The sequence below is a fragment of the Toxotes jaculatrix genome, chromosome 18 (genome assembly GCF_017976425.1).
Source record: "Toxotes jaculatrix isolate fToxJac2 chromosome 18, fToxJac2.pri, whole genome shotgun sequence".
Taxonomy (NCBI): Eukaryota; Metazoa; Chordata; class Actinopteri; family Toxotidae; genus Toxotes; species Toxotes jaculatrix.
The window spans coordinates 12,245,736-12,268,165 of record NC_054411.1 but is presented as its reverse complement, the minus strand read 5'-3'; the positions used below and the strand labels follow the sequence as shown (position 1 = coordinate 12,268,165).

At 40.1% G+C, this 22,430-nt stretch overlaps 2 protein-coding genes across 7 annotated transcripts; both read left to right on the top strand.

Moving 5' to 3' along the window:
• The first annotated feature begins 136 nt into the window (after window positions 1-136).
• Window positions 137-5,103, top strand: adap2 (ArfGAP with dual PH domains 2). Its single transcript, XM_041063317.1, has 11 exons — window positions 137-451; window positions 927-1,051; window positions 1,179-1,270; window positions 1,500-1,588; window positions 1,861-1,973; window positions 2,303-2,452; window positions 2,576-2,659; window positions 2,923-2,985; window positions 3,344-3,421; window positions 3,540-3,768; window positions 4,648-5,103. Exons 1-11 carry the CDS (start codon window positions 364-366, stop codon window positions 4,674-4,676), a joined length of 1,140 nt encoding a protein of 379 aa, XP_040919251.1. The 5' UTR covers window positions 137-363; the 3' UTR covers window positions 4,677-5,103.
• Window positions 5,104-5,942: 839 nt separating this feature from the next.
• rhot1a (ras homolog family member T1a) lies at window positions 5,943-22,410 on the top strand. 6 transcript variants are annotated; one of them, XM_041062231.1, is made up of 21 exons: window positions 5,943-6,317; window positions 7,850-7,908; window positions 8,123-8,204; window positions 8,429-8,472; window positions 8,574-8,627; window positions 8,779-8,831; window positions 9,291-9,399; window positions 10,478-10,579; window positions 11,296-11,394; window positions 11,638-11,746; window positions 11,899-12,019; window positions 12,426-12,510; window positions 12,706-12,851; window positions 13,014-13,114; window positions 13,407-13,537; window positions 13,808-13,891; window positions 14,055-14,177; window positions 14,278-14,480; window positions 15,879-16,001; window positions 19,771-19,914; window positions 21,199-22,410. In XM_041062231.1, exons 1-21 carry the CDS (start codon window positions 6,281-6,283, stop codon window positions 21,314-21,316), a joined length of 2,127 nt encoding a protein of 708 aa, XP_040918165.1. In that variant the 5' UTR covers window positions 5,943-6,280; the 3' UTR covers window positions 21,317-22,410. The 6 variants fall into 6 exon arrangements, with proteins under 6 accessions (XP_040918165.1, XP_040918170.1, XP_040918166.1 ...); XM_041062236.1 differs by lacking the exon at window positions 21,199-22,410 and adding an exon at window positions 17,327-17,425 and having other exon boundaries at window positions 18,216-19,901; XM_041062232.1 differs by lacking the exon at window positions 19,771-19,914.
• Window positions 22,411-22,430: the final 20 nt, after the last annotated feature.

The following is a 22,430-nucleotide window of genomic DNA, read 5'->3' as shown; positions in this document are numbered from 1 at the left end:
ATACTTGTGGCATCTGCGCAGTGGGTGGACCGGTTTCGGGACTATATTCTTTTTTTTTTTTTTTTTTTCACCACCATGGATGAAGTACTCTGCACAGAGGTGAACGGTTAACAAAGCTCAGCCCCTCCGATGACAAAAGCACAACCGTTTCCGACAGCGCGGCTGGACGCGCTCCAGAGGAGGGAGGTGCGCATCTGCTCAAGTGTTGTAACATCCAAAACTTTATCTGTCGCAAGTTCCAGTTTTCATATGGACATGCTGTTCCGTGATACTTCGCCATGTGTGAAACTGTGCGACCGCCATGCTTAGTTTCGACAGTGGGATTTTTCATCGTGTGAGAAGAGACCGTGGCTTTGGACCAAAATGGCAAACAGCGAGCGAAACAAAAAGATCTTACTGGAACTGGTGAAGCGGCCGGACAACAGTCGGTGCGCTGACTGCGGCGCGCCAGGTAAGCAACATGATCTGGTTATCACCGTTAAGTTTATGTGCCAAACCAACAGTCATAGGAACAATTTTTTGTTTCTTAAATATTATCTACAATTATACTTTATGTTTGATTTCTACATGAAAGGTGATTATCTTCGGGGACGGTTACCTAAAAAAAAAAACTAATTTAATTTCTCTCCTGGAACTGGTTCAGTTTCAATGGCTGACCATAGTTTTATGGTTTGGGTATTTTTTGTTTTATTTTTAGCACAATATGATATGAAACAGAACAGGGCTATAAAGTAATATAAATACTTTAAAATAAATAAAAATAAATTTTTAAAAAAGTATAAATATAAATAAATAAAAGAAATAATCAAGTGAAGTACAAAATCCGACTAAATGTACTTAATTACTTCCTACCACTGTGAGTCTGAGGCTAATGTACCTGTTTCAGCTGGGCTGGTACATACTGTTATATCTGAATCCCTCCTCAGATCCAGACTGGGCGTCCTACAAGCTGGGTGTGTTTGTGTGTCTGAACTGCTCTGGCATCCATCGCAGTCTGTCCAGCCGGGTCAAATCAATCCAGCTGGACTTCTGGGAGGATGACCTAGTGGAGGTATGGGCTGCTCTATCATGTCCCCGGACCTCTGTTATCCTATCTATGGCAACATATCAGTTCTTCAGGCAAAAGGACAAACTGGCCGTGTGTAACCTTTATGTCTGTCTTTTTGGGACCTGGGCAGTTCATGAAATCCAATGGCAACGCCAGCGCTCAAGCTATGTATGAGAAAGCTGTTCCTGCGTACTACTACCGGCCCCAGCAAAATGACTGTGCGTGAGTATTTTTCCAGGATGCTGACATTCTTCTGAAAAGCTTTTTGACAGCTTAAAGTCTCCATGATATGACAGTCACAGACTGCTGATGGGGCAGTACCACAAAAAGTAGAGGTGCATCTACTGACTGTAGAAGTGGAGTTTGGATGAATTTCTGCTGCTAGATCGAAGCTTAAAGAGTCATTTTTTGCCTGTCTAAGAATATTCTCATGTCTGCCCCTGAACTGCAGTGTCCTGAGAGAGCAGTGGATCCGGGCTAAATACGAAAGACTGGAATTCACAGGAGAAACCAAGTATCCACCGCTTTCATATACCACAGGTGAGGTTTTCCACAGTTTTCTGACTTGCATGTCTACTGCTGAACATAAATCTTTATTGGTCTGTTGGTTTAAAACAAATGTGAGCAATGAGGTTCCTCATACACATGCAGAACTGTGGAAGAAAAACCTGTTCTTTTTTAAATGAAAGAGCCAGGAAGTGAGAAGTGACCGTGTTGTCGCTCTTCACAAAACCAAAATGTATTCATGTCTGAGTGAGACCTGTGTGTGCTGAAGTACCTGTGACTCAGCAGATTTGTTTGATTGGTTTCAGGTTTTTATGAAGGGATGCTGTGGAAAAAAGGAAAAGAGAACACGCAGTTTCTGAAGAGGAAGTTTGTGCTGTCAGAGAGAGAATTCACCCTGATTTACTACAACAAGGAAAATGTGAGTTCCATGCAGCTCTGACACAGTTGAACTGCAATGTGTGACACAAATGAACAAAATTTTTTTTTTCGAAACAATCTAATATTCTTTATACATGTCTTTCTTCTTAACCCACAATTACGGTGTTAGTTAATCACTGCTCCATTTATTTTTCTCCACTAAGATAAAAACTGAAATAAAACATCAGTTTTCATGGCAACATATCCAACAGTTGTTGATATATGGAGATGTGGACCAACAATTGAGAGACTGACATGCTGCTAGCATGGCTAAAAATAAATGTATAAACAGCAGCATGCTATGGCTGTGTCTGTATATTTGTAATGTAGGAGTCCAAAGGCCCAAAAGCTGTAATCTCCATCAAGGACCTGAACGCCACCTTCCAACCAGAGAAGATTGGTCATCCTCATGGGCTGCAGATCACCTACCAAGACGACAATCACACCAGGAACCTCTATGTTTATCACGAGAGTCCTGAGGTGCGACCGTATGATCATCCAGAGTGTAACCAGCAGTAACCAGCAGGTTTTTTTTTTTGTAGAGATTGTTATACAGTAGCGTTTGGGCTGTGGAGAAGCTCAGGGTCTCTTCTTCTGCTCTAGGAAATAGTCACATGGTACAACGCCATTCGCGCAGCCCGCTATGCATACCTGAAGACAGCATACCCGACTGGAAGCAATGAAGAAGTGAGCATTAAAAAATTATTACAAAAGAAAAAAATGAGAAAAAAAAAGACAAAATGTTGGGTCATAGTCATCTCTCAGTGGCTACTAGATGTTGATTCTTTTGAAATAAACTCAAAATATTTGACAAAATAGCAGATTATTCATAGCTGATGAACTGAACTTTTACTTTCAGCAGAGTCAGCAGCAATAAGAACAGAAACTTGCCTCTTTTCGCTTTCATGTTGTGAAGCTTAACATGTGTTAACTTTATATCTCTTTGTCAGTTGGTACCAAAGATAACAAGAAACTACCTTAAAGAGGGATACATGGAAAAGACGGGGCCATTGGTGAGTTCTTAAAAAACAAGTTTACTGTTACATTAAACTTATTTGTACATTTATTTATTATTTATTCATTACATTTATCTGTCAGCACTCAACTGCTACTGTGACTTGTGTGTGCATTAAAACGAGGTGCTAAATTCACCAAAAGACTTGTTCATGACAGTAGAGTGTCTGAGTAGTACATTTAAATGTATGTTTCTGTTCCTCTTAGACCCACAAACACTCACTTCAATGGCCTAATTTACAAGAATTGACTGATAAAATAAAATCATTTAGGGAAATGGAACTTGGACAGATAATGTTTAAACATATACCGTTACCTTCCATGTAAAATGTTTTCATTAAATGTGGTTTTTAATAGCAAAAGGAGCCATTCAAAAAGAGGTGGTTTATTTTGGACTCTCAAAACAGGAAGTTGCTCTACTTCAAAGGCCAGCTGGTGAGGACGAGCCCTATTCTCATTCTGTCACAAAGTTATGTACCGCAGTATTGTTTGTCAAGCACTTTAACCACCGTTACGTTTGAATGTTTATGTGTTTTCACCATTGTGAATGCAGGATGCTGAGGAGTTGGGGGTCATTTTCATTGGCACAGAGAGCAACGGCTACTCTGTGAAGGAGTGCGTCCCAAAGAACGCTCGGGGAAACAAGTGGAAGTGTGGTGTTATGGTGGACACTCCCGAGAGACAGTTTGTGTTCACGTGTGAGCAGGAGAGGGAGCAGAAAGAGTGGCTGGACGCCCTCAGACAGGTTCTGTCTAGGCCCATGGCACCGCAGGATTATACCAGTAAGTAAAGCTAGAAGTACTGCAAACATGTCAGCACTGTACTGCGCACAGATATGCATGTGCTTTTTATGTTCACACATATAAGCACATATTGCAATTCCTGTCATGTGAAGCCTTTTATCTCAGAATTATAACCTTTTGAAGAGTTGTGAAAAGATTAACTTCATGTGTTTTTGGGTCTGTCTCATTAGCATTACAACCCCTTTGTTTTCCAACAAAATTTTAGCCACATCACACTTTATAACCATATTAAACAGCTCGGTATAAGTTGAACTGTCTCATGATTCAGTGTAATCCCCCTAACACATTTTAGTTCTTGCTCTACCTCTGATGGTGTTTGCACCTAACATCTGAGGAGAAATAAACAGCATCCTGTGTGATCATAGTCTTTCACATGACATGTCTCACAAGATGATAGTGCGACATTTATGGGGCCTATTTAGCATGGACCATAAGTCATTATGGCACGAGGTGAAAAGTGAAGTTATTACAATTCATTCGCAGAAATGTCTGTGTCGAATTTTCTGGCAATAAGTCCAGTAGTTCTCTCTGCAAGAGAAAAAGCTGCAGTCACACCAAAAAATCACCAAGAGACTCAGAATGTCTGTACAAAATTTTATGGCAATCCATGCAATAGTTGTTGAGCTGTTTCAGTCTGGACCAAAGTCGGGGACCAGCTGACGGACAAACAAATGTGGGTTACCTGCTCCAGGTTTTGCAGTAAACCTGCTTCAAGTGGAACACACATCTGTGCTCAAGTATGTGTTCATGCTGACATAAAACTATACGCAGCACCACAGAAAGTCGTCACGCTCGACCACCCAACCGTTGCATTGCACGTGTGTATGACCCCACTCTAATCCTTGTTTCTCATTTCAGTTGAAGCCAACATCAAGTATAAACGATGAAGTGCAGAAGATTGCAGCGTTTGAAAACACAAGTGACTGAACTACTGCAGCATAGCCAGTACTGACTCACATTCTCCGTGTTACAGTAAAACATCTTGAACCATGACTCTGACTGTGCTACTGAGTGGATTAACTCCTTTCCACTTACTTCAGCTGACACTGGATCTGATGCTTAATCACAGACTTCAGAAAGTACTGTATCATTGTGTAAAATTCACCCTTATGACCAAACATACTCTCCTGTCACTAGATGAACACTGTGATATAGTAACAGAAAATAGGTTACTATCACTGAATATCATTATCCTATTTTTATGAGGTTCCCTATTTTTTTTACATCTTACATTTCCCAATGAGCATATCATTTTACATTTGGTAGTGAACATGTCGCTGAGCTCTGAAGAATAAATTACATTTTTGTAAATAACGTGTGTGGTTTGATTCATGGACTACATTTAAGTTAAAAGCATGTTTGAGAAAATTGGTTTTCCAATTTCCTGAATTTCATATTTTTTGCCCATTTTCAATTATGATAAGCATTTTCCACCTGAACCGCATTTGTAAATGTCAATTTTAGCCAACATGACTTCAGCAGCAGGTATTATTAGTATGCTTATTATTAGTTGTGGTAACATTGGCCTTAACTTGGTGCAAGCATTATGTATGTGGATATAGTTTGTGGTACTGTGCATCATCATTGCATCATACAGAGAGGTGTGTCTGTTGATTAGCCTGCCTTCAGTGATATAAACGGGGGCAGGCAATAATAGAAACGCTTGCCCATTTAATGAAATTAAATTCAGCAGCGCCACAAACTGCAGCCATCAAAACGACCAAAAAGTTTAATCAACATCTTTCTAATATAGTTTCATTATTATAACCTTCATGAAGTTAGGGGTTTTTACAGGACTGTTTTATTGGACTTCATTAGTTCAGTTTATTAGTTTATTAATAAACTAATAAACTGATTTCAGTTTATTAGCAGTACCTAATAAAGTTTACCTAATAAACTGCCAACTGAGTGTATTTTTTTTCCTGCACTTATGTAATTTATTTTTTAAGGATGACACTAAATAAGAAATTATGTCCATTAATGTCAGATATTCAAATCATTATATTCTGAATCTTTGTTTAATATTTTGAAGTGCTCCACATTCACAGTGAGTTTCAAGCTTACAGTTCCCTTGTTTGGCGCCAGAGGGCAGCATAACGCGTTTTCAAATTTAATGTGAAGATTGTCCCGCACGGCGTGCTGTAGTTGCCGGGTACTGGAGGTCGGGCATGCTCATGAAACATCCGCTGCGAAATGCAGAGAAATCCCCAAAAAGAGCGAGATTAACATGAAGTTTCAGACACATGCGCCACAGATGACTTCCTAAATTGCATTGACGACGAGCCGATAAGTTGCAAGTGAAGAAGAAAGCGCGCAGAAAGCACGAAGGAGCACCCGAAAACTGTCCGTCCGTTTTGTCCTACAAAGGCGCCGGGAGTTTGACAGCGCTAGGACGCGAGTGCGCAGGCCCGACGGTTAGGTAAACTGCCTGAGGAGGACTACATGAAACAATAAAGACTGTCCTTTTCTGTAGAGGAAACCAAGCTCCAACATGAGAAAGGACGTGAGGATACTACTCGTAGGAGAACGTAAGTAGCAGGCGTTTTAAATCCCGAGGCGGTAGAGTGCTTTAGTAGCTAACATGCTAGTGAGAGAGCTAATGCTAATGCTAGCAGACGGAGTGAAGGTAAGAGTGTGATTACATGTGCACCGAGGGGCCGAGAAATACAGCGAGACAACGTTTGAAAGTCATTCATTGAGGAGAATAAGAGTCTGGAGCTTTGGTTTCTGTCTGGTGTCGAGAGCCGGTTAAGTATCACATGGTGCATGATAGCTAAACGTTATCTCACCAGTGTTTCCATGTGCTGTCATGTCTTAATACTCAGCCTATTGCCTCCCATAACCAGACATAATTTGAGGATGTCTGTCACAAACTGTAGTTTTACATAGTACAATATAAAAGTCCCTTTTAGATGCTAATTGGCTGAATGGTTCATGAAAAAAAAAACTGTATGTGATAAGTACTATGAAGGTGGTATCTGCTGAAGGGCTGTTGTGTTGGACTTGACTGGGCTGTACAAAAATCAGCTGAAAAAAAGACTAGCGAAAAGGCAGGTTAAAAAAACAATTTCTAAAAGTGCAAGGTGATGACTTCACAAAGGTTGTTTTGTTTGACATTTTAAAAATGTTTAGTATTTTGTATTAATAAACAATCGATTATTAAAATAATTTCTGATTACATTTCCTGTTGATCAACTAATTTTTTTTAGCTGTAGTTGGCACAGAGCAGCACTGTATGTTAGGCAGAATTATGGATTCATATTAGTTTGTGATCCGAAGACCTTGACCTTTTAATGCTGGCATGAAAGCAGAATTAAGGCAAAACATCCCATCCTGTCTGTGTTTCACCTGGTCTGTTTATTCTCTTTAAAACACGTGTTGTCAGGACTATTTATATTTTAGTTCTGGCCATGCAGGACGGCCTACATTGCCACATTAGGCGAGTTGGTCCTGACTGTTCTTGAGAGGTGCAGCCAAAGTGCTACGTGCCAACGTCTGTGTTGTGAAGTTCAGTAGGGTACAGTTTGCGGGGTGACCTGGCTATCAAGTTAAGATACTGAGAGCCAAGTGGCAGTGTAAGCTAGTGCAACAATTATGATTATTTTGATGTACTGTTTCTTAAGTTTATTGATTGGTCTGTAAAATGTCAGAAATAGTGAAAAATGGTCAGAAATACGTTCCTCAAGCCCAAAGTGATGTACTTTGGTTTTGTTTGATCGTCAAAACAAGGCAGTTTTCTTTTAGTCTTCAACTCACTAATGAAGTAACTTATCATTCAGGTGTAATAAGAATTACTTATTTAGTCTTTGTGGTATATTTTGTTGTGATTGCACACCTCTAGTATGTACAAAAAAATTTTGGTTTTGAAAAATTAGGTTGGCTGCTTCTCTGAACCTTCTTCCGCTGCTCTTATCTGTTCCCTGTCACTTAACCAGACCACTCAATTAAAATGGTAGAGCCGTCACATGTTAACAGCCCATGTATTTTTTTTTTTTTAAGTCGAGTGTAATGCCAAACAGTAATAAAAATGTTTTTCTGTGTTTTGTTTTGCTATTTTCAGCCAAAGTGGGGAAGACATCACTGATTATGTCTCTGGTCAGTGAGGAGTTTCCCGATGAGGTATGTATGTACAGATTATCAGATGGGTAGATATGGTAGAAATCATTCTGGTAATTGTTAGGTGTACATACACATCCTGAACGTATATATGCTGCTGACTGTCGGTCAGAGATGTCAGAGTGATGAGCAAAATATTGATAATACAGGACACTTGTAATATTCCTCGTCTCTTTCTTGTTGTCAGCATTTGAGATCATTGTCCTCTTTTTTCCAGGTTCCTCTTCGAGCTGAGGAGATCACCATCCCAGCTGACGTCACCCCAGAGAGGGTGCCCACACATATTGTGGACTACTCAGGTAAAGCTTCTCCCACTACACACACACATCATTGATATCATGACAGTTGATGGCATTTCTTTTTTAAAGTGGTTGTACTGGCCAAATAAAGCCCAGTCTGGTAACTAAAAGACATACCTCATGATCCTAACTCTATATTAATAGTAATAAATTTATGTGGTAACAGTGAGTAAGGCTTGATAACATAAAATACTATACTGATGCACATTTTTGATATTTTATAGAAGCAGAACAGTCAGACGAGCAACTGTATCAAGAAATATCCAAGGTTGGTTTGAAGTCTGACTTTCATGTGGTTACAAAATGCCTCTACCCGTTTTATGTCTGATGTTTATCACAAGGAACTAATATCGGTATTTGTCTTTACAGGCAAATGTTATCTGCATAGTTTATTCAGTCAACAACAAGAAGTCCATTGAAAAGGTGAGCACGGTTTCTCTCTCTCTGCTTGGAATTTGTCCAGAGTTTGAAACAGACTCCATATGCCTTTCATCTTAATCAGTGAAATTTAATTAGTTTTTGTAATGACTGTTTGCCCAGCTACAGTGTTTGATGTTGTGCTTTTCCCCTCCAGGTGACAAGCCACTGGATTCCCCTCATAAATGACAGAACGGACAAAGACAGCAGGTGTGTTCATGCCACATTAATACGTGTGTTTGTGTATATGTCTGTGTCTTCCCTGCAAATCAAATCAGCTATGCTAATGGTTCTGTGTGTCTGCAATCTTATTATCATGTTGAAATGGTATAATGCGTAGCAGCTGATCTGACTTTTAGTTGCTCTGTCCCATATTAGGCTCACATGATAGCAAGCATGCTTTTTGGTGGGTGCTGATTGTACTCCTGATTGACTGATTTTTTTTTTTTTAAGTAAATCACTATGTTACCATCTTACTGTTGAAATGTCTGTGGCACACTAGCTGATTTTTGCTAATCATGTTGCTCCGGCCACAAAGTGAGACGCATATTGTAGAACTGTTCACTGGACTGATTGGTGATAGAGACCGCAACCAGAGAATTTCTGTCATTTTTGCTTAAAAAGAACTAATTGTTTAACATAGTAATAATTGGTTTTACTAAATGGCAGGGTACCATTAATCCTTGTGGGGAATAAGTCAGACCTGGTGGAACACAGCAGCATGGAGACCATCCTGCCAATCATGAATCAATACCAGGATATTGAGACCTGCGTAGAGGTAGGAGATCAATGCAAAACACACACACACACACTCACAGGCATATAAAAATGTTTTAGATCTAGTGAGGCAGCTGTTAAATGTCATAGAGATGAAGCACTTGAAAGCGATGAAGTGGCAAATGAAATGTGAAAAGCTGATTGAAAATCCAATACTAGCAGTGACTGTCAGGGTGAGACTGGCTGTGTGCAGGACAGATCGGCCCCCAGCTGCTCTTGGACTGCAGTCCAGCTCCTGGCTCCACTTACACTCTGACTGAGTCATTAATAGATTTATATTACCGAACCCCGTGCTCCGAGGCCAAGGCCTGCTGACTGATAGGCTGTGAGTATGTTGAGAGGCATGGCTGTCATTGAAGACGCTGGCCTCTGTCTGCATTACTGTTCAGATTTCCCTCTGTCCCATGAGGCAGCCCAGTCATGCCCACCTCGGCTGGATTAGGTACAAGGTTAAAAGAAGAGGGTAAGGAGGACGTGAGGGAAGGCACATAACCAGTGGACACAGTTTTTGACAGTCACACAGCTGCTGAGAGTTGGCCTCGTATGAAAAGTATGTCAAGCAGTGTTTCACCACTGAGCTGGTTGTATGTCCTGCTTCTCTGAGTTACTTAGATTTCTACTTTCTTCTTTTTTTTCCTTTATCAGTGGCAAAAGAAGTATTATGATAGTAGTTATTCAAAATCTTACCGATGGAAAAGTGTGGAAAAATGTACTGTAAAAGTAAAAGTGCTCACTCTGCAGCCAAAGTGGGCTCTGTCAGTGACTGCATTTTGATGTTGCAACAGGCTGCAGTAGGACTGGTTTCGTTGATATACTGTTGTGTGGTTTAATTTGCTGTATAAAGATGGATTGTTTTATAGATTTTTAAAAACTTAATCTGCTTAGTAAAAAATAACCATTGACTTGACTTGAGTAAATATACTAACTTCGTATGATGGAAAGTTGTTAACGTAGGATGTAATGGAAATGAACATAGTAGAAACCCTATGAAATATTCATGTCTGTATAGATGAGTTTCCTGATGATTTTACTCGAGAGTTCAGGGCATTTCCACATGTGTGTGCCCTCTGTTTCCTCAGTGCTCTGCCAAAAACCTGAAGAACATCTCTGAGCTGTTTTATTACGCCCAGAAGGCCGTTCTCCACCCAACAGGACCCCTATACTGCCCTGAGGAGAAGGAGGTGAGGTCTATACAGTAGATGCAGATACAGAATTTTAACTTGTCACAGTAGGAAAAGCTTAAGTGTTAGTAATGACATTAACGCTGGCTCAGTTCTTGTCAAGAGTCCCAGTGAGTCATGACAGTGTGACAGTGAGCCAACACATACAGTAAATAAAAACTTAAAAGACGCCTGTCGGGGCAGGCCGCTGACTATTTAGCGCAGCAGTGTCTTGAGATCAACTTGGAAATGGTTCTTAAATGGAAATGGTTCTGTATACTGTGCAATATTCAGTAATGTGCAATAACCCATATTTTCTTGAACGGTGCACCTTACCCCCCCCCCCCCCCCCCCCCCCTTGTATTTTGTTTTTTTAACTCTCTCTTCATATTGTTGTATAGCTTTCTTTTTATATATTTTTTGACGTGCACTAAATTTATTTAATCTTATTTTATTTTATTTTATTCTATGTTGTATATTTATACATGTTGCACTGAAGAAGGATATGCTTTTCATCTCGTTGTACATGTAAAAGATGTATAATGACAATAAAAGGCATTCTATTCTATTCTATTCTATTCTATTAAATAGTTTCCAGGCTGTAATCACTGTCTAATGTAAAGTGTGCAGGTATCAAATTGTATCGGTATTGTATCTGTAAAGTTGGCTGCCACAGTTTGTGCATTATAGAAGTACATGTAACCACCTAAATAGAATGCATTTGTTCTGTATTACAGCTGAAGCCTTCTTGCATTAAGGCTTTAACTCGAATCTTTAAAGTGTCTGACCTGGACAACGACGGCATCCTTAATGACAATGAGCTCAACTTCTTCCAGGTAATGTTTTCCTCTTCACAGCGTAACTGTGAACGTTATTGTTGTCGCTACATAGCCGTTAAACCTTTTTGATGTTTTCTGTGAAGTTCTGTATTAATAACATAAGGGGGAAAATGGCTGGACTGGTTTGGGGAGGCAGGTTTAGACGTGAAGTAGATCTGATAAAGATTTCCCCATGGCAACTATCTGTGAAACTTCTTTTGGGTCAGTGTATCACTCGAATGTGTGTGTGTATGTGTACAGAGAACGTGTTTCAATACACCACTGGCGCCCCAGGCCTTAGAGGATGTAAAGAACGTGGTCAGGAGGAACATGACAGATGGAGTCAAAGACAATGGACTCACGCTCAAAGGTCACACACACTCCTGTTTTCTCGTTTTCATATTCGTCCTCTTTCCTACCTGCCCTTCTTCATTACTTATCCCTTCTCATTTGCTTTCAACAGTCCCCCTTGTCTTGTCACATATTCTTCAGTTTCTGAATCTCACTGGCTCTTCATTGCAGGCTTCCTGTTCCTGCACACCCTCTTCATACAGAGAGGTCGACACGAGACCACCTGGACTGTGCTAAGGAGGTTTGGTTATGATGATGACCTGGAGCTCACACAGGAATACCTGTTCCCCATGTAAGTACAGATTTAAAGTATGTTTTTTTTTTCCTTTTTTGGTAAAACAAAATAAATAAAATACAATTCAGTGGAAACACTGGAAATTTGAAAAATAAAAACAACCTGAAAGTATTGCAAAAAAAGTTTTTATGCTTGGCTGAGGTGGAGAAGTTGGTTTATGGAAAAAGCAAAATGTGACAAAGTGCATTGGGAACAGATTAGAGTAGTCTCATGTTAATCACAGTTAACAGCTGTCATATCATTTCTCCTCCTCTACTGAAACAGTCTAGTTATCTTGACGGCCTGAAGTGATTCAAGCACATTGTTTCTTCCTCTGTCACTGTTGAAGGCAACATCAGAAATTTCAGTCAGTGCTCCAGAGCTTTCTGTTAAAATAATGTTTGTGTCCATCTGTTTATTCCAGGATAAAGATCCCTCCAGACTGCACCACTGAGCTTAATCACAACGCTTACCTCTTCCTTCAGAGCGTGTTCGACAAGCATGACAAAGTGAGTGGTCAAACTGCTCATTTCCCTGTTGTTGAAGATGCATGTGTAACGTTTTAAGTTTGTATTTTTCAAGGATGGCCCCTTTTGTGCTTAGTTATTTAAAAGATTCTCACTTATCACCCATGATTTTTTTAATGTCCAAAGAGAATCCAAACTTGGTCAAATTAATGTTTATGTGCACTTTGCTCGATCCAGGACAGAGATTGCTCGCTGTCGCCGGAGGAGGTGAAGGACTTGTTCAAGGTGTTTCCCTACATGCCATGGGGCCCGGATGTCAACAACACGGTTTGCACTAACGATCAAGGATGGATCACATACCAGGGATACCTCTCTCAGTGGACGTGAGTGTGGAACATATCTATTAATACCATAGACTGTAATACACACACATGCAACTGTTTTAGTTTTATATAAGTACTTTCACTCTAGGACATACATCATTCATGTGAATCTAAAAGTAATGCTGCCGGACTAATCATGACTTACGTGTTTTCTTGTGCTAGGTTAACAACATATCTAGATGTACAACGTAGTTTAGAGTATTTAGGTTACCTGGGCTACTCCATCATCTATGAACAGGAGTCCCAAGCAGCTGCCATTACAGGTGAGAGACTGTAATTAAATTAACCTCTGTTTTGGTGTTTTGGGTTTTGCAGAATTGTGTGCTGATTGTCTTACAAAAGCAAGTAATACATTTTAACGGACACCTCTCGGTGCAGAGTTCCACTGATCAGTACCTGTATTACTATTTTCTTCTTCAGCTGTTTTTTTTTCTGTCTTTGAATTGGCTTTGAGGTTTGCTTTTTTACAATCAGATGTTTGTTGGAAAAGAATGTATTAGTATAACTGCATGTTGTATTGTTCATCGTATACTATTGCCTTCCCTGTTCTTTCAGTGACACGTAACAAGCGCATCGATCTGCAGAAGAAACAGACCCAGCGCAGCGTCTTTCGCTGCAATGTCTTGGGGGCACGGGGCAGCGGGAAGAGCGGCTTCCTCCAAGCTTTCCTGGGCAGAAATCTGCAGGTTGGTGGAAATAACTGATGCAGAGGGCGCTTTTAGAATATGTAATTTAAAGAGCACCAAAAGTCAAACTGAAAAAAATGTGATGGGAACATGATGGAAATGCAGCATTTCTATTTATTTCACGTGTTAATCTGAGTTAGAGTTAGAGTCTCCTCATCACTCCACACTGATTTGTTTTTACCTGTAGCTGTGTTTCGCCTCTTGGTGGACATTTAAGTCATATGATTCATGTACATAATGATTAATTTGCTTGTTCATTTTCTGCCACAGCGACAGAGGCGGATTAGAGAAGACCACAAGTCCTTCTATGCCATCAGCACAACCTATGTTTATGGTCAGGAGAAGTACCTGCTGGTAAGAGCCATTCACTCAGAGGAATCATCTGCTCTTTGGATTACTGTTACATAATCTCACTTGCTTAGACTTTGCCGCGTATCAGCATTAGTAATCTGCAAAATGTTAATCCATCCATTTGTACGCTCTGTCTCTCGCTGTTTTCGTGTTCCCTGTCTGAAAGCTCCATGAGGTGATGCCGGACTTTGACTTCCTGTCAGAGGCAGATTTGGCCTGTGATGTGGTCTGCCTGGTGTATGACATTAATAATCCACGCTCTTTTGAATACTGCGCCAAAGTGTACAAGGTGTGTAGATGAAATGTGTTTCAGCAGACGGGAAAATGTTTGTCAGAAGCACTGACAGTCGGCGTCATGCAGTCTGACATTGAACGCTTGTGTTTGGCAGCAATACTTCATAGATAGCAAGACGCCGTGTGTGGTAATCGCTGCCAAGTCGGACCTGCATGAAATGCGACAGCACTACAGCCTGTCGCCTCACGAGTTCTGCCGTAAGCACAAGCTCCACCCACCTCAGCCCTTCACGTGCAACACGAACGACGCCCCCAACAAAGACATCTACACCAGACTCACCACAATGGCCATGTATCCGTGAGTATTAAACTGCTTTATGGTTTCACACTCTACACCTCTGTGAGTCCTGCATCCTTACCTACCATGCCCATCTTTTCCTACATACACCTATCCACTTTTAGCTGTCTTCTGGAAGTATGTGTCTGCACAGGCAGTGGCATTTTGCCCTCAATAATTTTTTGGTGTCAGCAGATGAGGACTTTAGTTTCCTCACTTCTCTACTTACCAACCAAAATAAATTAAATAAACATTCTGCTGTAGGTCTTTGGTTGTGTGTGTATGTGTTTGTGCAGTCTGTCAGATCTCTGCCTGAAATTCAGCAAGGTCAGTCTTGTGACTTTATTGTCCCTGTAGGGTGTCTTAACTCCTCAAAGCTCTCTGATCAGATTAGATTTAAGAGTAGATTAATTAGCTTTCAATGGGACATGCCTACTCCATGTTATTTTAGCAGGCCAGAAATCCTATTTTCTAGATTCGGCTACAATTGGATCAGCTGCACGCTAGGCCGTGAGTTTAAGTAGTAAGGCTCAGCTTTTAAAGACAAGTGCTTGTCCAGACTCAACAAGGAGTAAACTAATCTACTGATCGAGGGTGAATTCTGGCTCAAACAGTGAATAGGTGACTCAAAACACTCAAAAAATGCATATAAAATAAAAAATGTGGCTTCTTAATGTGGCAGGGCTCAGCATCTCTGGTAACTCATGAGCAAGGCTCAGGACATTTCCTGGACAAATGAAAATGAACTATTAAATAAACCTTTTCTCATCATTGTCTCCATTAAATTCTCAACAAAACACAACTAATTTTTTTTGTTTATTTATTTACTTGGGACTATTTGGTGCCACTGGTCGGTGGGTATCACTGTTTGCCTGTGGATCAGGTGGCTAACTTTTTAGGCTTAAAATAAGTCAGTTTTTACTTCTGTGAAAATCCTTAACTTGGATTAATTTAAGAGCAAAATGAAGACTGGCCTAACAGACTGGTCTAAAATCTAACATAGTGGGAAATTGGTCACAGAAAGATTGTAGTGGTCAGAAACAGATTTTGAGAGCTTTTTTTTTCATCCTCAAAATTTTTCCTTTTCTGTTCCTTCCTTTCTTTGTGGCTTTCTTGTCCTTTTGTTTCCTTGTTTATTTTCCTATATTTTAGACTTTAAAAGTTCATGGCAGATGTTTGCTTGTATATATTTTGAATATAGTAAGAATTGGGGAGGTGGAGGTAAATGGCAGCAATAAAGGTTTCAGTTCAGAGTAGTAAAGTCAAAGTAGATCCTGCTTTCATTTAATCCAGTGGTTAAACATGGTTGAGGTTTTTTATCTAGCTGGCTTTGGCCTCCTCTTCCTATGTGCGTGCTGTGTGGTGCGTGTTGTCTTTGTACGGTGGTGAATACAGGCATCTTTGTGTGTCTTTCCGCAGCCACGCCCGTCTCCGCTGCATGTGTGCCTGCAACAGGTGCACCTATTGCCTGTGTCAGAACCTCCTCAAGTTGGAGCTGCTGCGCAGTATTAAGGCCCAACTCCGCAGGGTCGTTTTCAACAGGTTCATACATAGAATAAGCTCTAGTTTTAACATAGACTCATTCCTCCTCTCTGTTGTCTCCCACCCTCGGGTTGGACCTCCAGGGTGAGTCACAGAGGGGCTCCTTTTTCACCCAAGCTCTCTAACACTGGTGATGGTGACAGTTCCTCTGCTTTCCTTTAGTGTTCGCCAGTGGTCAGATTTACACAACATATCCACTGCAGGGAAGAATGCATTGAAACATCGTGGTAGTGCCAAAAATATAGTCTTCTGTTTGTGGTGTTGAATTATGCTTGTTTTTAGGGAAATTCTCCTTTTGTTTGTTGTTGTGTTCCCACGTAGATGCCACCTGTAGGACACTCCCACAGCTGGCAGGGATTAGCTGTCTGTTCAGCTGAATGTCAGCAAAGTGGGTAGCTTGTTGACAAAGAATGATCTTTGGTTGTGACTTTGGTTATAAGTTTTTGGTCTAAGAGTAATTAGCAAAGTATTTTACGGTTTAAAGTAAGTCATGAGTCTGAGAGAAGTTAGAGGCAGCCCAGAGGACTTCCTTAAACATTAAGTACCTGCTCCCAATCTGTCAAATGCTGCAGGTAATGAGTCTCATCACAGCTCACATATTGAAACTGTCCACTAACGTCGGACAGTTGGCACAACTCTCCACAACTGTGCGACTGGAAAAATGCAGATTGCAGCCCTGAAGAACTTTAAATATCTGAGCTGTCACAATTATTTCTCAAGCAAACATGCGCTCTTCAGATTGCAATTCTCTAATAAAACTGATTACATGGTCATCTCTGGATTACTGAGTAAAATTGGTATTAAGTTGTTTGTATTAACTCATCAATGGATTCATCAAAGATCAAAGAAATTTTTATAATTACATTTATAAATAAACATATTTCTAATATAAATTTAATATAATTCTCTCCAAAGTCTTTTTATTAGCAAATTTTCCAACAAATAGGCATGTAACAACAAATAAGAGCTATTTCATCCCTTATAAGTTGTGTACCATTACATTTACTTCAAAAATGCCCCAATATTTAATTAATAAGGTTATTCCCAACATCACTATTTCCAAATTTCACTTCATAAACACAAGTTTACCTTTCAAATCACTGAATGTTTTATTTCCAATTCACTGCCACAGACAGTTGCCTGTCAACCAGTCACTGTAGACAGACTACATTCATTGATTGCTGATTATTGGAGGATTAGCCACTTTGTGAATACAGCCTCAGATTTACAAGTTGCTTTACATCCATACCAGTGTGTCAAAATTGTATTTACTTCCTTTGCGTAAAACCCATCAGTCATGTTAGGTATCTTGGTCTCTGCTCCAGCTCCAGCCAGCCCACCTGCTCTCTGCACAGTCTCACACAGCGAAGTGTGACTGTGCTGTGCCAGCTAACGCACAGGCTGCTTGCCAGGGAGGTAACAGTGTGTCTGAATCTGTGTGGGAAAACATGCATGAAGACACTTGTGAAGTGCAAACTTAACTCCGGATACTGACCCCTATATGCAACACAGGAATGTTGTAAAATTAGATCAAGATGATACGAGTTGAGAAAATTTCCATTTCATTCAGAGGTTTTCATTTCTGTAGAAATGAGAACTAGATAGTTCTAGTATATTTACTTTGTTGTTATATAGAATGTTATAGTGCTATAATTGCTTAAAAACCAATGTGAGTGATGTCCTGCAGTGGATATGCAAACAGTAAATCTTGACTAACAAGCATAGAAAATCAGAGAAACACAACCAATCTCTTTGGTTTGTGTTTCATCCAAACTGAAAACCTCATTGATGTCTGCATGTTTGACATGTGATTTAAGGATTAAAATTCTTCCTGTCTGTTGATTTCTCTATTCACCAACCTTCATCAATTATCAGAAAGTGCTTGATTGATTATCTCTGATGTTTTCAGTCACACCTTGTCTTCATTTCGTAACACTGAAGTCTGCACTTACAGGAGACATTTTATTTTGAAAAGCACGTGTTACTTTAATTGTATCTACCCCTCTGTGAGTGCCCTAAATTAAAAACTCCCTCTCACTGGTTCTCCTGTGGGTTAAGATTTCATAAAATTTAATAGTCTAATGTTTGAAATCGAAATGTGTTTCTTTGATGTTTAAATTGATTGTATTGCACTGTACCAATCACCCTGTCATTTCATTTTGTTTTTCCCATTTTGTTTTTCCTGTCTGTGTTTTTTTTCCTTCCAAATTCTAGGTGTTCATACACATGTTTTTGGCTGCCCCTCTTTCTCTTCCTCTTGCATGTGTTCACCCTCTGCTAATCTGCCTGCTCTTTATGTTGCACGACTCACCTGTTCTCCACCTCTTTCTGGGTAACCAGTGGCATGTCTCGGTCTTCAGTTAAAGGGGAAAATGTTTTTCTTTTTCCACCAGTCCATTTCTACAGTAAAGAGAGCTTGGTGTTTTTAATAAGATGGAGGTATACTGAACCTAAACGTAGGGTTTGAATGGCGGTTTCAGGTGTTGGGCAGTAGCGTGTCGTATGTTTGATTTGTGTCCTTTAAAAAAAAAAAAAAAAAAAAAAAAAAAGGGCTTTGGTTTTTTTCTTTTTTCTTTTTTTTTTTTTCTTAAGGCCTTTTCTTGGCCTGTACGTCTGGGTGGGTGTTCAAGGACTCAGGCAGGGCTATGTACTGTAATGTTGCATCAAGCACTAACCCTCTGTGTTGATGCCTTTGTAATGTGTGATACTATTAATAGCATGACACTAACCAGGCCAGCCCTGGCAGTGCAAGGGGCCAAAACATCACACTGAATACCTGGTGTGTTTTCTGAAAAGTGGGTTGGTTGTCTGGGATTATTTTACTTTAATTTTATGTGGTATGAATTCATTCATTCATTCATGTTATCCTAGTCATGTTGCATAAAACAACAACTAAATAGAAAAAAAATGGAAATGTTCTATATTTACGAAGAAACTTGCTCTCAAAAGACAAGAAAATTATTTATTTTTCAATTTATTTTACACGGCGACAAAGAGGTCCACAGCATTTCCAGTCTGGCTGCCATGTGGTGTGTACAGTTTGGATATGTGGTGTGTGTCTGTGTGTGTATGGCTTTTTATTGTTTGAAGTGTGCAGTGACATCTGACAAGGTAGGGCTAGTGTCATGGTTGAGCCTGTGCTTTAAGGGTTTGGGTGGTGATTAAAATTCCTACTTTTCGGGCTGGGTGATACTGATGAAACTGGATATTGCAGTATTTTTCACTTTGTATTCTACTGCACACTGACAGTATAACTATTAACACTTAAATAAAGTAGTGAAATTTCACATGACCAAAAAATCAACTGAATGTCATTCAACCAAAATCCCAATAATATAGATCTCAAGAGCACAACATCAGTTTTGTTTTGATGCTGTTTCCCAGCTCTGAGGTTGGAGTTTAACAAATTAATATTAGGGTATTAGGATTGTTTGACTCAAATGTGAATATTGATAAATAATATCATAATACTAAGTATCTTTGGGGTTTGTACTGTTTGACTATCAGATGAAATGAGATTTGAGGACACCACCTTAAACTCTCATAACTTTAAATGGACGTGTTTCATTATTTTTTAAAAATATTTTAATCACCAGATAAATTTCTGATGGAAATAGTCATTAGTTGTAGCCCTGGTCAATATTATATTGAGGTATCACCCAGCTCTACCGACTACATTTGAGTGTGTGTGTGTGTGTGTGTGTGTGTGTGTGTGTGTGTGTGTGTGTGTGTGTGTGTGTGTGTGTGTGTGTGTGTGTGTGTGAGAAAGGCTGTTGGGCTGGGTGGAGGCTGTGGGGGGCTGCCTGCTGTCAGAGGAGGATTTCAGCCTGACACAGCAGGTTTCAGCCGTCTCCAACGTGGAGGGGTCCATCTTTATGGAGGCCTCTGCTGGGCAGCTAATTCCCTCAGACAGGTAAAGGCAGAGACCACATCCACAGAGAAGAATGTTGTACTGTATATGATGCATGTGGATGGACAGGCGAGTACGCTTCATTGCAGGTCTGATAATTGTTGGAAAACTTTGCAACAGGCTGAAGATGTTTAGGTCGTGAAGGGCTGTAGAGAGAGCTGTAGAGCTGCTCCAGGGAGCACACATTACCTGAGCATATAGTCGTGTGGGCGTGTGTGTGTATTGTAGGTTTAACTGTAGACCAGTCACTTCTGCACTCTGATGAGCTGTTGGAAGATTTGAGTCACGGTTGAAGTCATACGCCAACATATAACATTTGGATTTCTCTTTTTCTGCTTTGCTGTCTTTGCTTTGCGCTGATTTGCAGTCTGCGTACCTCCCCAGTGTTTGTGTTTCTTACTAGGTCAGTTGGAGTTGCGTTTGTCAGGGCAGGTGTTAACCTATTTTTTACGGTGCCCGGCGGGTGTCAAAATTTGTGCCCACGATAAATGACTTGTGATCACAAATAAATAGTTTATGTTCTTGATATGGGTGCCATTAGTGTTGCGATCACATGAATTTAATATGGGTTCATTTTGAACTTGGACTTGAGATATTTGACTGTACAGTACTTCACATTTTGGCTTTTCACCACAATATTATGTTATTTGTGAGATCCCTTAGATGTAATTTACCGGATAATTGACAATTTTCTTTTTGTAAAAACTTGATAAATATCTTCTCTCTATCTTCCCACTGGTTGAATATTGATCCTCCTTTGCTGCCTTCTACAGTAGGCAATATATATTATATAATGTGAAATCAATGTTCATACTAACATTAAGCAAAATTCTTTTTTTTTTTTTTTTTTTTTTTTGTCAAGGGCTCTGTACAATTTCAATAATCCATTAGTTTTATTTTTTCTGGTTTTCTGCCTCCCACTGCAAATTAGAGCAACTGCTTCTCGTAGTCCAACATCTTTCTTTATTTTCACTCAACTGATTTATTGTTTGGTCCTGTTCCCCAAACTAAAACAAAACCAAATGTCAAGGGAAAGCATGTGTTCCTGTTTCAGTCTGGTATCGCAGGCCACTGATATTGGTCATTTATGGTCCTGATTCAGGAAGTTTCCACTAGAGAGAACACATGACTTTCTTTTGCTATTTGGCAGCTTATCCCACTGTGGTTTTACAAATGGGGGGGAAAAAAAAAAAAATCATTGGAACCATCGTGTTTTATGCTGCTTCCATTTTTTCTCACTGCCTTTTTCACCCTCTCCCGCTCTGTGTTTCGGTCGCCCTCTTACAGGCACATGGCTCAGGCAGACCTGAAGAACTCCACCTTCTGGCTGAGAGCGAGCGTCGGTGCCACCGTGTTTGCCGTGCTGGGCTTCGCCATGTACAGAGCGCTGCTCAAACAGCGGTGATCAGACAGCATGACATAGCTACTTCCTCCCCCCAGGTCCCTCTGTTGACTCTGCCCCTCCCCCTCCTACCTGAAAGACTCTCAGAGACTGGCTAACTAACCAACCAGGCCTGTTGCCTCAGACCCAAACACCACCTCATCCCCTTCCCACAGTCCAACACGGGCAAGAAACAAATGAGCAAAATCATAGGTACATTTTATATGCATTTAAAAATGAAGAGTGTGGTTTAGTTTTTTGTTTATTTTGTGGGAAAAGGGGTGGGGGGGGTGGTGATAACAATTGAAATATCACTTGTCTAGTCAGTTTGTAAATGCTGACATTCTGTGATCTGTTGGTCTAGTCCCGATCAAACCCTAGTAGTCACTGGATGCTTTCAGCAGATCCAGTTTTTTTTTCTCAGGTCAGTATTATTAGTTAGATGGTTGGAGACCAGAGAGAGGCAGCCATACACAGGAAGACCACAAAGGGACTTGAATCTGTTTATAGATGTGTATATGCAGTATATCATGTATGTATTCCTCGACAATTTTAGGATTGGAACACGTAGACAGCATCACAAGCCAGAAGCAACACCTTATGCAGGAGGTGTTGGGACAAACCACTCTACATCTAACTCTACATTAGAAAGGTCATGGGTGTCATGCACTTGTTTATTTTGTGTGTTAATTTATTAACCTGTTCCTTTGTTTTCTTGTCTGTTTTGAGTGCACCGCATGAAACAGATGGAGGGATTTACATTTTCCATTTTTGTATTTAGTATTATGGAAGCTGTCCTCATGGTGTATCCTTTATTGACTATCTGCTTCTGTTTTTATTTTTCTGGTTTTGAAATAGAGCTTTGTCCCTCATTATATTTTTATGAAGCTAGAGGCACCGTAGATCAAGGGATTATGCTACTAACAGCCATTCAGCGCACCTCTCCCACCTTAAAACCATGAAAGTGTTTCTTCCTATTCTTCTCTTTTCCAGCATTTACAGTAAAGAACTGTACGATACACCACAGCCGTAGGCGTGGAACTGGATAAAATCACAGTTACTTTCACAGCAAAAAGGAAAATAAAATGGTTTTAAATATCTGTAATAAATGACATTTACACCCATTGACGTCCCTGTG